This window comes from Octodon degus, unplaced genomic scaffold (genome assembly GCF_000260255.1).
Source record: "Octodon degus isolate 3935 unplaced genomic scaffold, OctDeg1.0 scaffold00251, whole genome shotgun sequence".
Classification (NCBI taxonomy): domain Eukaryota; kingdom Metazoa; phylum Chordata; class Mammalia; order Rodentia; family Octodontidae; genus Octodon; species Octodon degus.
Genome location: NW_004524827.1, coordinates 240,524 through 257,397, shown reverse-complemented (window position 1 = coordinate 257,397; position 16,874 = coordinate 240,524). Strand labels below are relative to the sequence as shown.

Below are 16,874 nucleotides of genomic sequence, written 5' to 3'. Positions count from 1 at the left end.
TTTTATTTCTTTTTATAGAGTTGGCGTTCCTAAAGGTGCTAAAGGTTCACCTGTTAGTGCTTTGCAAAACAAGAGAGCACCAAAGCAAGCAGAGAGCTTTGAAGATTTGAGGAGAGATGTATTCAATATGTTCTGTTACCTTGGTCCTCACCTTTCTCATGATCCTATTTTATTTGCAAAAGTGGTGCGCATAGGCAAGTCATTTATGAAGGAGGTTAGTAAAATTTTTCTTTCTAATAGAAAGCTAAATTTGAAAATGAAAAGTTCTGAGTACACTTAGATTTATCAGAATTTCTAGAAATAAGAAATTTGAGTCAAGTTTATATAGAGCTCATTATTTTCTAACCATATAAATTATGATTTGTATATATTCTAAATTGTAAACACACACACACACACACACACACAAAAAAAAAACTGTATTGTACAAGTCAGTGACCTTTCCCACACAGAACACTCAGTTGTGTACCACCCATACCAAGACATACTGCAGTACCAGGAAGCTAGAGTCTCCCTTTGTACTTCCTTCAAGGTGTAACTCTAGACATTAGTTATTTATGCTTATTTAAATTTCTTTTTATGTATTTAGTACAGGGTCTACAGGGTCTCACTATGTAGATCGGACTCAGAGTGATTCTCCTGTTTATAGCCTCCCAAGTGCTGGGATTACAGGCGCACACCGCCATACCCAGTCTCAATTGTCATCTCAGTGTGCCTCTTGGGCAGGGTCTGCACGGCAGGACTGGGAAACAAACCTCTCGCCCCTGCTTCTGCCTAAGCAGGTGCTTTAATCCGCTGAGCTATTTGGCCAGTGCTTATTATTTTAATTTTTAAAGTTAGGCCTGAGGTATAATTTATGTATGGTAAACTTCTCCAGTCTTAATTGTTTAATTTGATGAGTTTTGACAGAAGTGTATACTATTCTACCACCACAATTGCCACAAATATTCAGTGGACTATTTTCATTACCTAGTTAGTTCCTCTTGCCACCTTATGGTCAGTTTCCTCCTTCCCTTGTTCTGACAGGCTTTCTGTCACCATAGTGTTGCTTTTTCTCTAACTTCATGTAAATGGAACTACATATACTCTTTTCTTTTTTAATGCTTTTGAGGTCCGTTTGAATTATGGCATATGTCAGTAGTTCTTTTTGTTGAGTAATACTTCATTATATAGATGTGCCAGTATTCATTTGTTTATTCATCAGCTGATGTACATTTAGGTTGTTTTTAATTGGGGCTTATAAACAAATCTGCTTTGAATGTCTTGCACATGTTTTTTGAGAGGCATATGTTTTTATGTCCTCAAGAGTGGGATTGCTGGGTCATCTAGGTAACATGTGTCTTTAACTTAATATGAAATTGCCAAACTGTTCCAAAGTGTTGATGCCATTTTGCATTCTTAGGAGCAGTCATATGAAATTTCCAGTTGTTCCATATCCTTACCACACTTGGTATTTTCACTCTCTTATAGTGTTCTATTGAGTTATGTCTGTTGTTGTACTGTGTGTCCTTTGTGCTTTTTTGGTCTCTGATAACTAGTCATATTGATCATCTTTTCATGTGTTTATTTGCCATTTGTAATTATTTTTAGTGAAGTAGCTCTTCATATGTCTTGCTCATTTTCAAACTGGATTTTTTCATTATTGAGTTTTAAATGTTCTCTATATGGTATAGGCATAAGGCCCTTTATCAGATGTGTGATTTTGAAGTTGTTTTTCTGAATCTGGTTTTTCTTTTCATTTTAACTGTCTCTTGAAGGAAAAAAAAGTTTTCTCACTAATTCCAATTCAATAATATTTTTGTTGTACAGTTTTCTTTTTATACAAAGAAATGTTTGCTCAGTCCAAGGCCTTAAGCTGAAAGGAATACATAATTTCTTGCTGGCTGGTCTACACCTACAATCCCTGTGGCTTTAGCGCCTGTTGGGGGAATTGCAAATTTGAGACTAGTCTGGACAACCGTAGACCCTGCCTCAAAACAAGGAAAATAGGGGGCCTGGCCTTAGCTCAGTTGTTTAAGTGGCTGCTTCCACAAAGCTGTCAGCCTTAGGTTGCTGTAGTTCGATCCCCACAACACTCCAGCCAGCCAAACCACCCCTGAGGGCATTCAGAGAAAAAACCTGAGGGCATTCAGAGAAAAAACAAAAACAAAAAAAAAAAAACCACCACCTTATTCCAAAACTAGGAAAAAAAAAAACCTCACTTAGCTTATTGCAAAAGACCTGGGTTAAATCCCCTGTACCACCACAAATATAATGATGATATTGTTGTTATTACTATTTATTTTTAGTTGTAAAACCAGATACCCAAAAGAATATCTTGAAATTGTTATAAACACAAATTTAATTTAGTGCATTTGATTTTCATTTTAGATAGTAACTTTAGAAAACCTAACAGCTCTTGTTGTATATGAATCCCTTGAAACCTGAAATATTTGACTTGGTTTTCAATATTTTGCTAGTAAATTGTTTTTTTTTTTTTTTGTAAATTGTTCTTAATGCTCACAAATTTACACCAAGAATAGTTACTTTAAAGAAATCTATGAAGTATTTAAATATTACTGTACATATTTATTATTTAATACATTGCTATACTACTAAAATATGAGTGTTTCACCATCTTGATAATTATAGTCTGAAAAGAATAAGTCATATTAAAAGTGCCAGCTTCAAGAACAAAATGGCAGCCTATGTCTTTTTCAGTGTAGCACATTAAATTTTTTTGTTTGTTACTAGTGATACTAACTTTGAGCACTTGGCTAAAGTCATGGTGTCCGATTTTTTCACTTTAGAGTTATTTTTTTTTCTTTGTTATTAATATCTATTTTGTGGAGAGATACTTTGAGACTATGTAAGCAGCTTATTTTTCATCTTATTTTCACCTACCTAATGTTCTTTTGAGTTGAAAATCTTAAAATATTCAGAGGTCTTGTTTTACAATTCTTTGGATACAGGTATCAATTTTTAAGTAGGAGACTAAACACCTAACTTAGGGAAATTGTATACATATATAGGTATATACACTATTACCAAGACACGTAGTTGTTGGAGCAGAATACATACTTTCCCTTCCTGCTTCTCCATTGTAGCCCTCTTCTCTCTGTTTTGTTCCACTTAGGCCTAGTTCCTACCCCAGTTTCATTCAATTCTTGTAGAGTTAGAAGATGAGAAAAGTACTGTCAGAGCCAGTATAAATGAAGAGAAATCTGACTTTTCTTATTACTAGGGTGGTGGTAGGAAAAATGAATCTTTCCAGTGATCTAAGTTAGGATTTTGCTTCCTTTTTGCCTATAGAAATATTTTACTATGAGAAACTCTTTGATCTGTGTTTATGAGTTTAAAATAAGACTTTTGTCAGTCTAGTTTAAAATTCAATAGAAATTTATAAAATTCCTTTAAAAGGTTACTGTAACCTTAGTTTCAAATCATATATTTTTAATTAAGCTTTCGGGTTGGGGTGCAGTACTGGGGTTTGAATCCAGGCCCTTTGGCAGATCTGTGGCTATTATGTATGGATTTTTGAATTGAATTTGGAATCTGTCTTAGTCACTTTCTTCATCACTGGGGCAAAATATGTGACATCTACAGATTAAATGAGAAGTTTATTTTGGCTCATAACATATACACGTTTCACTTATAGTTGGCTGTGTTCAGTGTAGGAAGGGTATAGTGGATGGACATATTAAAGATCAGCTGCTCATGTCATGGTAGCCAGGAAGCTGAGAGAGAAGGAAAAAGGCTGGGAGAGATACACAATACTAGGCTGCACCCCAACTGACCCACCTTTTCCCACGAGGCCCTACCTCTTAATATCACACTTAGTTGTAGAGCTCTTATGATTCATTTATCTGTCAAAAGCCTAGCTGTGAACACATTAGGCTTTGGGGAGGCATTAGATATATATCATAATAGGATCATTCAGTAACCTTTTCAAGTTGGCATTTTTCATTTGATAAAGTAGTACACATTGTTTCTTCCATGTCTTGGTAGCTCATTTCTGGTGTTTTCCCCATTCCTCTACCCTCCTTTCAACCTCTCCTCCCCTTCCCATCATTTCTGAATAGCTGAATAGTATCATATACTTGGATGTACCACAGATTAATTATTCATTCATTAAAGAATATTTTGGTTGCTTTCAAGTTTTATCAGCCATAAATCTGCATTTGTGTACATGTTTTTGAGTAGAGATGTTTTTGTTAATCTACACTTTCTGTGTTTTAAGTGCTGCACTTAGACCATAGATGTTCAAAGCAATTAATGCTATCTTTGTATTAATATGTACCAAACATATTACTGTTTTCTTTTTTCTATATTTTAGGGAAGGGTCTACAGGGTGTTCAGAGTCTCACTGTTAGATTGGACTCATATTGATCCGCCTGTTTACAGCCTCCCAAGGGCCAGGATTACAGGCGGGTGCCACCAAGCCCAGTCTCAGTGGCCATCTCAGCATGCCCTGGGGGTGGGGCATGCCCCAGGATGGAACTTCCAGCCCCTGGCCTGCTTGCAGGTGCTTTAATCCACTGAGCTATTTGGCTGGCCCCTGTTTTCTATTATTTCTGTCCTTTTTCTTCCTGTATTTGTCTACCACACTTTTTCTCTTTGGTTTCAGTAGAATATTTTACATGACTCCCATTTGTTTTTCTTTTTTTTTATTTTTCAACAAATAATACACTGCATATATTCTTCTTAGTGGTTAATTGCTGTACAAGATGCGGACTTGTGATCCTATTTACAAACACCATTAGAACAAATCATGCTATTCATTAACAGAATGTAACTATATATCTATCCCAACCACTTTGAATACACAGATACAAAATGGACATTCATCTATATACCCCACTTTTTCCCATTTGTTTTTCTTACATAATAATTCCATTTATTTTCTTTATTGTTTTTTTTTTTCATTTTTTAAATGGTTGTCCTATAGTTTACAATTCACATTTATAATTAATCCATATTTACTCTGTGCTGCTTCATGGGTAGTTAGAGCACTTTATAACAGTAGCGTAATCTTCATTCTTTCCTCTTGACTCTTGTCATTGCTGCCTGTCTTTAAGTATCCAAAGAAGTAGCAGTGAGACAGTTTCAAAACAAGTTAGTAGGATAGTTACAATAATTAATACATTGCATATTGTTGTCTTTGTAGTAATTCATAGTGCAAAATACAGACATGATATATTGTTTAAAGACTATTAATTCAAACATTTTTCTCATTGAACTAAGAGAAAGTAGCTGTATATCTATGCTGTTATACACACACACACACACACACACACACTTTTTTTCACTACCAAATGGTCCTTCATTTATATCCCCTTTTGTGTTTACTTTTGTCAGAGATGGGTATTCCTTTGCCATTCATATATTGTAGGCACACAAATTCCGCAAAGTAATACAATATAGTCCAGTAGTCTATAATAGTAGTGGGTTATCTGCATGACTAGCAATGTCAGAAGTTTTGATTTGAGCATTTTACAACTCGGCATATTAATGTGGCTTTACTTTTTATACCTTGTTTTATACTTTTCTGCTGGATGGTTAAGACCAAGATAAAGCAAGACCTATATAACAAAAAATGTAACTTTTGTATGTGACAAGGTCAACCAACGCCCCTCAGGATTTATCCTGAAACCTTGTACCACAGTTTGTAGATCCTTTGTCAATGTCAGCCACGTGGATGAGTCATGGCCATTGCTTGACCAATTTACTCTCTGTGAAAGCCTGAGAGAATGTTTTCTCTCCAGGTTTCTCCTTAGGCACATTCTACATGGTGAATCACTTTCCTCTGTGCCCCCATAATCTCCTTGATCAGAAAATTTGGGACACCACTTAGTTCTAGGATGTTGTAGTAAAGGTTCTCTTATGTCCTGAGTCCTCACTGACCTTTGAAGGGCTAGGGCCAAAATGTTGGCTATACTTGTAGCCCTTCTTTTTCTTATACATTTTTGGTGTGCAGACTTAAGTTGTTAACCCTCCAGAAGAGAAGAGAAGAGAAGCTTAATGATATTATCACCCTAAAACATAGACTATTGAGCTTAACATCAGTATCTGTCTGAATATCAAACTCCTTAGACATAACATGGAACAGATATTTTCCATCAATTGTTGATATGCTAAACTTTAAATCCATACAGAATGTGAAAAAAATAGTAACAAAAGTAGAAATAAACAATTACAAATGTCATATCAATTACTACTATACTCTCAAGTAAATGTTTGTTTAAAGAAAGGTACTAAATGAAAACGAGACAAGAAAAAATATCATAGGACTCTCCTGCTACAATGTTGTGTATGGTTAGATTTCTAAATTTCTGTGCATATATACTGAAATATATTGTTGGTTTTATTATTTTGAGAACTTACCTGTTAGTCCAGTTAATGGCAAGATTTTTTTTTTTTTTTTGCGGTACTGGGGATTAAAGTTGAGATCTTACGCTTGCCTGGCAGGCACTTATGCCACTCAGTTATATCCCCAGCCCTTTTTATTATATCTTTTCATATTTTTTTTTCCTTTGGGGCAATGTTTCACTGTATCGTTCAACCTGGGCTTGAACTCATTGTAGCCCAGGCTGACCTCAAACTCACAGCAATTCTCTTCCCTCAGTCTACGGAGTGATGGAATTATGAATAGGTTATGCCTGGCCTACATGTTCCCTTTTTGTGTATAGATCTGAGTGTTAACTTGTATCATTTCCCTTTCTAATGAACTTCATTTCTTGCAAGGCAGAACTAACAAATTTCCAACTTTTCTTTAATCTATGAAAGCCTTTTTTCTTTCATTTTTGATAGATAATTATGAGTCTAGAATTCTAGGTAGGTGTTTCTTTCCCTCTTAGCATGTTTAAATATTGTACTCCATTTTTTTCTTGCTTACATGGTATCTGAGGAATCTGATGTAGTTCTGTCTTTGCTTTTTTTTTTAAAGTATAAACATTTTTTGTTTCTCTTTGCTTCTTTTTTTTTAAATTGGCGGAGCCAGGGATTGAACTCAGACCCTTGCGCTTGCCAGGGAAGCACTTACTCTATTGAGCCATCTCCCCGGCCTCATCATTTTTTAAAAAATCTTTGATTTTTTTTTTAATCCATCTTGTTTGGTGTTTTGTGAATTTCTTTGTGTAGTATCTGATGTTAATTTGGAGCAAATTCATAGTCATTATTGCTTTAAGTATTGCTGCTTTTCCCTGTTCTCTTCTGATAAAGTTTTCTCATTATGTTTGTGTAATACCTTTTATAGTTGTCCCAAAGTTCTTCGATATTCCTTTCTGATTTTATAGTCTTTTTTTTTTCTTTTTGATTTTTTTTAGTTGTGAAAGCTTCTACTGAGATAATCTCAAACTCAGAAATCTACCTATGTCCATTCTACTAATAAGCCTACCAAAAGTATTCATTCCATTTCCGTGTTTTTGATCTGTAGTATTTTATTTTGTTTTTTTCCCCTAGGATTTCCATCTCAGCTTGCACTGCTGATTTGATTTTGCATGCCATCTATTTTTATGTGTTAGAACACTTAGTGTATTAATCTTAGTTATTTTATAGTCTTAGCCATATAATTTCACCATTAGTGCCACATTTGAGTCTGACTATGGTACTTCAAACTGTGTTCACAGTGCATCTTTTCAAACTGTGGTGTTTAGGTTTCTTTTTTTTTTCCTTTTAGTATCCCTTGAGTTTTTTTCTTGGTAGCTGATCATGAGTATTGAGAAAAAGGAACTATTACAAAATGAGCCTTTAGTGATGTAGGTAGGATGGGAAACATTTTATTGTGTTGTGATGAGGTCCCATTTTTTTTTGACCCCTTCCCTGTGTATGTCACCTGTGCTTCTCAGTCTTCCTCCTAAATGTCCTCTTGAAAACACAGTGCTGGTGTATTTTAAATGATTTCATTTCCTGTTCTGCTAAGAAAAGATGAGGGATTCTTTTTTTTTCCTTTGGTGTTTACTATGGGAACCAGATTGGAGGGAAAAAACAACACGGAAGTGTGTTTGTGATGGCCCACTTAGGACTTGAGTCCCATTGGAATTTTTAACTCTCCGACATGTCTATGCTGAGCCTCCTGCAATTGATCTTTAATGGTTTAGGTTTTCCTAGGCAGTAGTTCCCAGGGAAGTTTCTGCTTCTTAAGTGGTTGCTGTGTGTGCCTGTCTCCAGTTTTACAGTGGTAGTGGTATATCTTGTACCTTCACTTTTCTCACAAATCTAGGAAGAGTTTATTTTTCTGCTTGTTTAGTTTTTTTTTTTACCTGTTTTTGGAGTGAAATGAAGGCTTCCAAACTTCTTATACAGTGATTTAGAAATTGGAAGTCAACAATGACATACTTAAAAGATCACAGATTCGTAGTCAATTCTGTTGTTTTTTTGTATCCAACTGATTTAATAGATTAAGTTGTTTATGATCTTGACAGCTAATCTCATTTCAGCTCTTACTGCACATAGGCCCTATTCTAAGTACTTTACACGAATTATGAATTTAGTTCAATCTTTATCAAATTTTTGTCCTAAGGCTTAAGAAATTTGTCACAGGTTTCACAGCTACTGTGGGATAGAGCTATGATTTCATTCTGTGCATTCTGGCTTCAGATATGACTAAAGTCAAAACTATCATGCTGTACTGCTTATACAATATAATGTGTTTGAAATTGACTGATAATCGGTCTTCTAAATTGTTCAGTTCTTGAAATTTCTCAGTATTTTATCTGTTAGTGCTTTATTATTTTGTTTAATCTATTTCATTCTGTTAATCTCATTTAAGCTTTTCTTGTTGTACTGAGTTACTTTTAAATACTTTGAGTATAGCTACTTGAAGAGTATGCACCTCTATTCTGTGTTGTATTTTCTTCTAGATTATGTTCATTTGTCCCATCTCATCGTGTTACATTTCCCTGTCCCTCTTCCCTCCCCTCTTCTCTTTCTCCTTCTCCTTCCCTTTCCCTTTCCTTTCATGGTTGGCACAGCATTTCTTTTTACCTTAATGTGGGTATATCTGTTCAAGCCTTTTATTTTTTCTGATGATGTGTAAGTGAATCTTCACATCCTTCCCATCATATTAATGATCAGTTCTCCTTAAACCTCAACTCTACCCTTTAAATATTTCTGTTTTCAGCCTTTTAATATTATAGGATAGGAGCGTGGATGAGCTAAGTGGAGACTAAATATAGCCCTTCAGAATGCCTCAGTTCTAGGATCTCTTCAGATTTGTTTGCCCATCCTATGCCAGACACATCCAGCCAAATGGGTATTTGACTCCTTGAGCTTTAGCCATCCAAGATAACAAGGCTTGATAGCTGATTTTGCCTTTGCCAAAGTCTTCCTTGGCTTTTCCTTACCAGGCTTTTTCCTTAGGCTAACTGACATACCTTGCAGGCCATGTTGCCAAAGAATCTGTTTTGCTTCCTTGCTCAATACTACTATAGATTGTATTGTGGCACAAGGCATATGACACTGTAGTACTAAAATCTCATTTGACTGTTCTACCACCTCCCAGAGTTAATAACATAGGCTTTTCTTTACTTACTTGGTTGCTGGTGTTTAATTTTAGAAATTTTTTTTAAAAAAGAAGGTAGTCCATGTTTGTGCTTCACTCTACCATCTTAATTCATTTGTTTGATTATTCTTTATATAGCTGTTTCTTATGTTGGCCTTGTTAAAAGCTGGAGTGTTGTAGTTGATTGACAAGTAGAGCGTACAGAAATCTAAAGTGTATTTATTTTTAGGTAGGGTCTACAGGGTGTTCAGGGTCTCACTACTATATCAGACTCAGTGATTCTCCTGTTTACAGCCTCCCATGAATTGGGATTACTGGCGAGTGCCACCATTCCCAACCTCAGTTGCCATCTCAGCCTGCCATGGAGGCGGGGCCAGCTTGTGCAGGCCTAGGGATGAAAACCCTGGACCCTGAGCCTGGGCCCCAGAGCCTGCTTGCAGGTGGCTTAATCTGCTGAGCTATTTGGCCTAAAACCTTTTATTATAGTTCTTATTTTCCAAATAGAGAAGACATTCCTGTCACTAGCAACAGTCATGAAGCTCTGTCATGTATTTTGCTAATATAAGAGATCTTATGCAAGTCACATGAGGAAGCTCCAGGGTTGGAGATCAAGTTTAATCTAAAAATAAACAACCGGGCCGGGGAGATGGCTCAGTGGAATAAGCGCTTCCCTGGCAAGCTCAAGGGCCTGAGTTCAATCTCTGGTTCCGCCAAAAATAAAATAAAAATAAAAATAAACAACCTTGTTCTCTAATGAACCTGACAAAGGAAGAACCATTGGATTACATTTGCACTTACATTGCCTTCTATAATAATTGGTTTGAACTTACATCACCTTTTACTGAATATGTTCATATGACAGCTCTAAGGTGTTCAGTCATACTTAAATAAATAATTACAAATCAGACTGTAGCATTTTCCCTAGTAGCGAATAGAGGTAAACATACAAGGATGTGACAAAACTAAATATTAATAAGCAAATGTGGGCTGTGTACAAATAGTGTATAATTTTTAGAAATGTATTTTATGTAAGAAAATAGACTTTGAAATATGGACCAAATGCCTGATGCAAACAGTTTATTCAGTTCTCATCCCTGCTCACCAATACCTTGTTTTCTGAAAATGGATCTAGAAGTTAATTTTAGGAAGAAACTTCAAAATGTATAGAAGAGAAGTAACATTTGATAGTGCTGATGAAGATATTTACTGGTTAGAGATTAGGACATTTGTTTATTCAAGGGCATAGCAGACGCTGTCAGATTCCAACTGTAAGGAATCCTTACATCCTTACTATCAGGTCCTTACATTTCAGTGGTGTGCTAGATCACTTTTCAACTACTGGTACCTTGTCTGTCTTTTGTCTTTAGGCTTGTGTCATACAAGCCACTGTTGAATTGCCAGGGAAGTAACACTCGACTTGCCCCCAACTTTGAACCAATGAAAGACAAGAGTTGCTATAAAACTACCATTTCCTCAGGTGAAATAATCCTACAATGCATTTCTACACAGACTCAGACTCTCCAGTGGGATAGAAGTGCATTTATCCATGGGGATAATTTTCTAGTGGTGATTCGTAAGATAACTTTCCAACTAAACAGTATTTGTATTGAATAAATTCAGGATTTGGGGGAAGCCAAACCAAAACACAGGATCATGTTACTTTATACAAATTAAATATGAAAACTTTAATATGCCCCAAAGTTAGGACAATTTTGCGGGGTTTTTAAATAAATACAATCACTTAAAAATAGCACACATACATATTTATTAATGGCACTGAAAGTATTTGTACCTACTCAGCTTTTTAGAACCATTGTGTAAAACAAAATGAACTTGCACAGCACAACTAGTATTTTAACCAAAGTAGTTACTTCTGATTGGTGAATCTGTGAAATTGAGTACATCTGTATAGCAGGGTCTGGAAGTATGTTTTAATATTAAAGCCACTCTTGCAGATTGTTTATTGCAGCATGAATGTTACTTATGCTGTAGGTAGACCATATAATTTATTGTCTGAACTAGGACTCTTGATATTGAAAGGTTGTGCTATTAATTACACTGGAAGAAAAAGAACCCGCACAGTTGTCATAGGTGACCAAATTATTAAATGTCAGCCTCTTAGTACAGTATAGATTTTATTAAAGTAAATGAAATATGGTATAAAGATAATACCTTTTCAATCAGTAACTTTTCAGAAATGATGACAGCACTGTTGAATAGTTCTAAGCATTTTATAAAAAGCCCTAAGAGTTACTCATTGGAAGATGAAAGAAATTAAAAACAAACATCAGAACCAAAGCATTGAATAATGATTAAGTAATCTTCTGTCAACACCCCCCCCCCCAGTGGAGTATATTTTGCAGCTTATAATTTATTTTAATGAGTCTCATTTGGATCATTTCTAGTAAAAAGTTTTCATAGAGTAGATTTAAGATGTAAAGTAAAATTTTTAGCCTAGTACATGGCACCTAGTTGATTTATAAAGGATAATAGGAATAAGAAGTGTAAGAACAGTGAAAATTGTGCCATAATTTCAATAGGTTACAGGTTCACGTTCCAGTCCAGTCATACATCTTAAAAGTGTTTTCATTTTTTTCCTTCTTGGGGATTAAGTATAGTCCTAAATAGCATTGAAATGTTCATATATTAGAGGTATTAAGGAAGAGGCCATTAGCATAAAAATGTAATTTATCTAGTTTTAGCTGTAACTCCCTTTTTATTCTACAACTTTTCCAAAGCCTTCCTTATGATGTCACTTATGTGGTTACTGTGTTACTTATTTTGTTGCCTAGTACTGTTGTATGCCCCATCAGCTACTCTGTCTTTATGGAGTGATACTGGAACATGGCTGTGAGTGCTGTTTCACTCAAACTTAATAATTAAATTGCTAACCATACATTGGCAGTTACAACTTTGATCTTCAACTGGTGTCACCTCAAAGCTAGGAAGGTTGTCATGCTCATCTTTGAATTCCCAATGCCTAATGAATGTTTCTTGTCCTCTTCTATTTCTATTTCTCTTTCCATTTCAGCCTGCCATTTAGTAAAACTTTTATGGTTGTATTGTGTGAAAGAAAAGTCTTATATTACTCTGAATTTAAAAGTAAAGTAAACTAAAAGAGAAAGCATCAAGGGGGTGGGTTGTATTTCTGTTATCACCAAAAAGAAAATTGCTTTTATTTATATGTATTACTTGATTTATTTTTTATCCCTGCTATAATTAACCTTTGATAGAAAGTTTTTTTTTAACCGTTCTTCTAAATGACTGTTTTGCCCCATATTTGTGTTTCAATTTTCTTATAAAATGTAGAGAATTGAAGCATAAACATTAGAAACTCATATTAGGCATCTAGCAAGAGAACTAGGCCAGCTTAGTAACTAAGATGATGTTTTACTTCTACAAAGGAAACTCTTTGTAGCTTTGTAGGTTTGTTTGAATCATAGTGAGCCAGCCAAAGGGAAATTTAACTGCCTTAAATTTTAACATAACTGACTGTAAACTTAAGTTTTCTCAGTTATGGCATGCCTTCATTTCTGTGTCTTGTTATATATCCAGTATACCACTGTCATTGCAAATCATCCATGCCAAACAAAAATAAAAATAACTACTGTAGCTCTGTTTTTGCCAGGCTACTTCCCTGTAACCTAGTTCCTTATTTGCTGACAGGTTGACCTGGGTTTGTGAAAATAAACTATAACTTCTAAACTGGTTAATTAGGGGAGAAAAAGTGTATATTTGTATGCATTTTCTCATAAAGGCAGAATGATTGGCCTTAAATTAATGTCAGCCAAAAATGCATCAGAGAAGTTGAACTTTTCAGTGGTGACACCCATTAAAGCACTCAAGCATAAAAACACATATATACACACACACGCCAGTTATGCTGATCCATGAAGAAAATAATCATATTAGCTACATACTAGCTTTTCCTCTTCACTTGAATTTAATTTTGTCCTCAGAAAGCAAGATTCTCCTTAAGTGTCAGTGCTTGAAGACTCCTGTTTACTTCTGCACACTAAGTCCTTTATTCATGTACATACATATAAGTATCACTACTTTGTTTTTTTTTCTGTATCAAGATGTTTTAATGAAAAAGTAGAACAAAATGGAGTATAAATTCAACATCACCTATTTGTCTCAAAAGTGAAAACAGTGAGTATTTAATAGGGATGGCAGTACAGAAATAAAACCAGAACTTGTATTTGTCCAAACTGAATTAACTATGTCTTTGGAGTCAAAGTATATGGGAAGATGAGCGTTTCATCTCAGCAATTGTTACCTTTTCAGTTTGACACTTTTCTAACACAGAAGGGGGCACACGTCTGTGCTCAGACTTCTTAAGTGTGCGCCTGCTGATCTGGAAATAGTTTTCCACACCTGGGATCTAACCAAATAAGTCCATTTCAGATTAGCCTACATGACCCTGTGTTTACTTTTCTTTTTTTTTTCTTTTCATAGATTACTTCATCTATAATTTCTTTTATTATTATTATCATCAGTTTTTGACCCTGTGTTTTCATAATTGCAACAGTAACGTATATGAAGTGTCCAATGCTTTTACAAGTGTTAACATTAGGGAAAACCAACCTACCATTATCACCAGCTGTATTCCTCTAACAGTCAGTTGAGGCAACCTCTACATGTCACTGCACACAGTTCTGAGCCTCTTTGTGGCAGGGCTGTGGTCAACAGAGTCCGAAGATGTCCACAACCTTTCATATGGTAATCAAAAGTTAGTTCCTCTCCAGCATATATAGTTCTTGTGGAAAATAATGCTGTTCAGGGAAGATGAATATCAAGGTTATCGATGAAAGCATTGAACACTTGAAGATTTGGGTCACAACTATGATTCACAGAGTGAGACACATTTCCATATTGAGCTGCATCCATTGTGAATTCATCGGATTCGTAGTCCAGATCAAAGAGATATGTGATTCCTTTGTTTTCATATAACTGCCCCCACTTTTCAGCTTCTTCACTGTGATTACGTCTCCAACATTTTCCATGATGAAATTCATTCTTTTACACAGACCTTGCCAGTTTGAAAGATGCAAAGTGAATACTGTGTGCCTTCCTGTACAATACTATTGGGGCAATCAGGCCCATGCTGACATCTTGAATTGCATTCATAGATGGGAGTACGGGGGTTGTTAATTTGTTGATTCTTATTGTAAGCCAATACAACTCCAGCTTCAGTAGGACAACATTTCTCAAAGAAGCAATCTGTGCAGGAACAACCAAAGATCACTTCATTGACTAAGCTGATTCCAGGTGCTGATTTGTATTCATTAATGTAGTAGGAGTCTGCAGGTGGGACCTCTAAGTCAACAATATTTTCAACACATATCAGTCCTTTATGATTCATTTTCTGTTAAGTTCACCTTGCCACTTTTGTATTGCTATCCTCTGTTTAGTTTTCTTTACAATGTATCGAGCAATAGCAGGTTTCAAAGTTTTGTTATTGTCTTTTGGAATTACTGCTTTGCCTTTCTTTACTTGAGATAATTATTCTTGTCGTTAAAGAATTGCTGAAGCAGTAGTGGACACTTGAGATTTTGCAAAGGTTCCCAAGTATTTGTAGAACCTGGCCATCCTTTCCATTTTACAAAATAATATTCCACATCTTCCTTCCTCCTCAGCCACAGCTACCACCATCTTGGAGAGGTTTCATTCAAACTCCATAAACAAATACAAACAACAACAAAAGAAATAATTTCTTGCATTTTTGCATATCACAATGAAAAGAAACTAAAAGTCAATAGCAAAAAAACTACACAAACATATCACGATTGAACTTTAAAATGATCAGGAGGTGAGGGCCCCCCAAATAGCTCAGTGGCTTAAAGCTCCTGCAAGCAGCGCAGGGGGTTGGGGTTCGATCTCAAGCCTGCTGTGCTGGCCATGCCCCTGGGGTGTGCTGAGATGGTGATTGAGACTGGGCGTGGTGGTACACCTGTAATCCCACTTCTTGGGAGGCTGTAAACATGAGGGTCACTACAAGTCTAATGTATTAGTGAGACCCTCAACACCCTATAGGCCCTTCCCTAAAATAAAAAATAAAATAAAATAAAAAAGATCAGGAGGGCCAGGAATATAGCTCAGTGGCATAGTATCTGCCTGAAAATTGCAAGGTCCTAAGTTTGATTCCCAGTATCAATAAAATAAAAAGATCAGAAGGTCATTAAAGAAATTAGGGAGAAAAATTTATAAATTCCTATAATCAAGTGAAAATGGAAATACAACATTTAAGATTTTTTTCTTTTGCTACTACTTTGTTTTGAACAAATAACATCATAAGTTGTTTTACTGTTTTTTTTTTTTTTAAATCAATCCAAGTTAGTCACGGGTTTCTTCTTTTCCAGCAATATTACTAATAATTTAAGTTTAGTTTCTGTGAGTATGTTGATAGTCTGGAAGGATCCGGCAGGCACAGTGGAGCAGACAGTAGTCACAAATGAAAACATAGATTTAGATTTCTTTGTGTTTGGCTGTTGTGGCTTTCCTCAGAATAACCTGCCTTGCTTCTTCCAGTATGTACTTTTGTCTTCCTTTGTCCTCTTTCAGTCTTGGAGAGACAGTTTTTCTTGGTCACTTTACTTTTTTGAATAAACTGTATTACTTAAAAAAATTATTTGTTAGGATTGGTGAGATGGCTCAGTGGTCTGAAGCACCTACTTAGAATAAGCTTAACAAAGCACAGGGACCACGGTTCAATCCCCAGCACCACATGCCAGCCAGCCCCGCCCCCTGGTGGGCTGAGCTGGCCACACACACACACACACACACACACACACACACACAAATAAAATTAAAAAAAATTATTTGTTTAATTTTGGTTTGTTTCTTCAGTGTTTGAGTTTACTAATTCTATAGAGAAAAATCTAGATTAAAAAATAAAATGCATTATAAACTAAATGTGTGGTTTGTTTGTTTATTTATTTATTTTGTGGAAGCAGGGATTGATCTCAAGACCCTGCACTTGCTAGGCAAGTGCTTATACTACTGAGCTATCTCCCTGGCCCTCACAGTTTATCTGTATTAAATACTGAGATCATTTTTAGGATCTTTGGTTTATGATAAGGAGATTGAAATTAATTAGTTTATGAAGCTTATGCAAGATTCATGGATGTCATAGATGATTTGGAGGTTAGGAATCTAGATAAAATTTTAAAATGTTAATTATTATGGATTATATTTAAAATCTATACATGTGTAAAAAATCTACCTTTATGTGTAAGTTAATCTTTTTCTGATTATAAATTATATTGTGACAGCATAATTTTAATCTTTTTGCATTTTATTTTTGTAAATTTTAGTTTCAGTCTGATGGAAGCAAACAAGAAGATAAAGAGAAAACGGTAAGAGACTAAAAAATCCAGTGTGTCTAATGTTT

At 35.4% G+C, this 16,874-nt stretch overlaps 1 protein-coding gene and 1 pseudogene across 6 annotated transcripts in view; one reads left to right on the top strand and one right to left on the bottom strand.

Moving 5' to 3' along the window:
- The window catches only part of Thoc2 (THO complex 2), a 143,152-nt gene that overhangs the window by 81,675 nt on the left and 44,603 nt on the right, over positions 1-16,874 (top strand). For all 6 annotated transcript variants that reach the window (XM_023706332.1, XM_023706333.1, XM_023706330.1 and 3 more), the window contains exons 12-13: positions 19-214; positions 16,798-16,839. In XM_023706332.1, the coding sequence (XP_023562100.1) occupies positions 19-214; positions 16,798-16,839 (238 nt within the window). The remainder of the gene's footprint in view (positions 1-18; positions 215-16,797; positions 16,840-16,874) is intronic.
- LOC111813984 lies at positions 14,102-16,536 on the bottom strand (annotated as a pseudogene).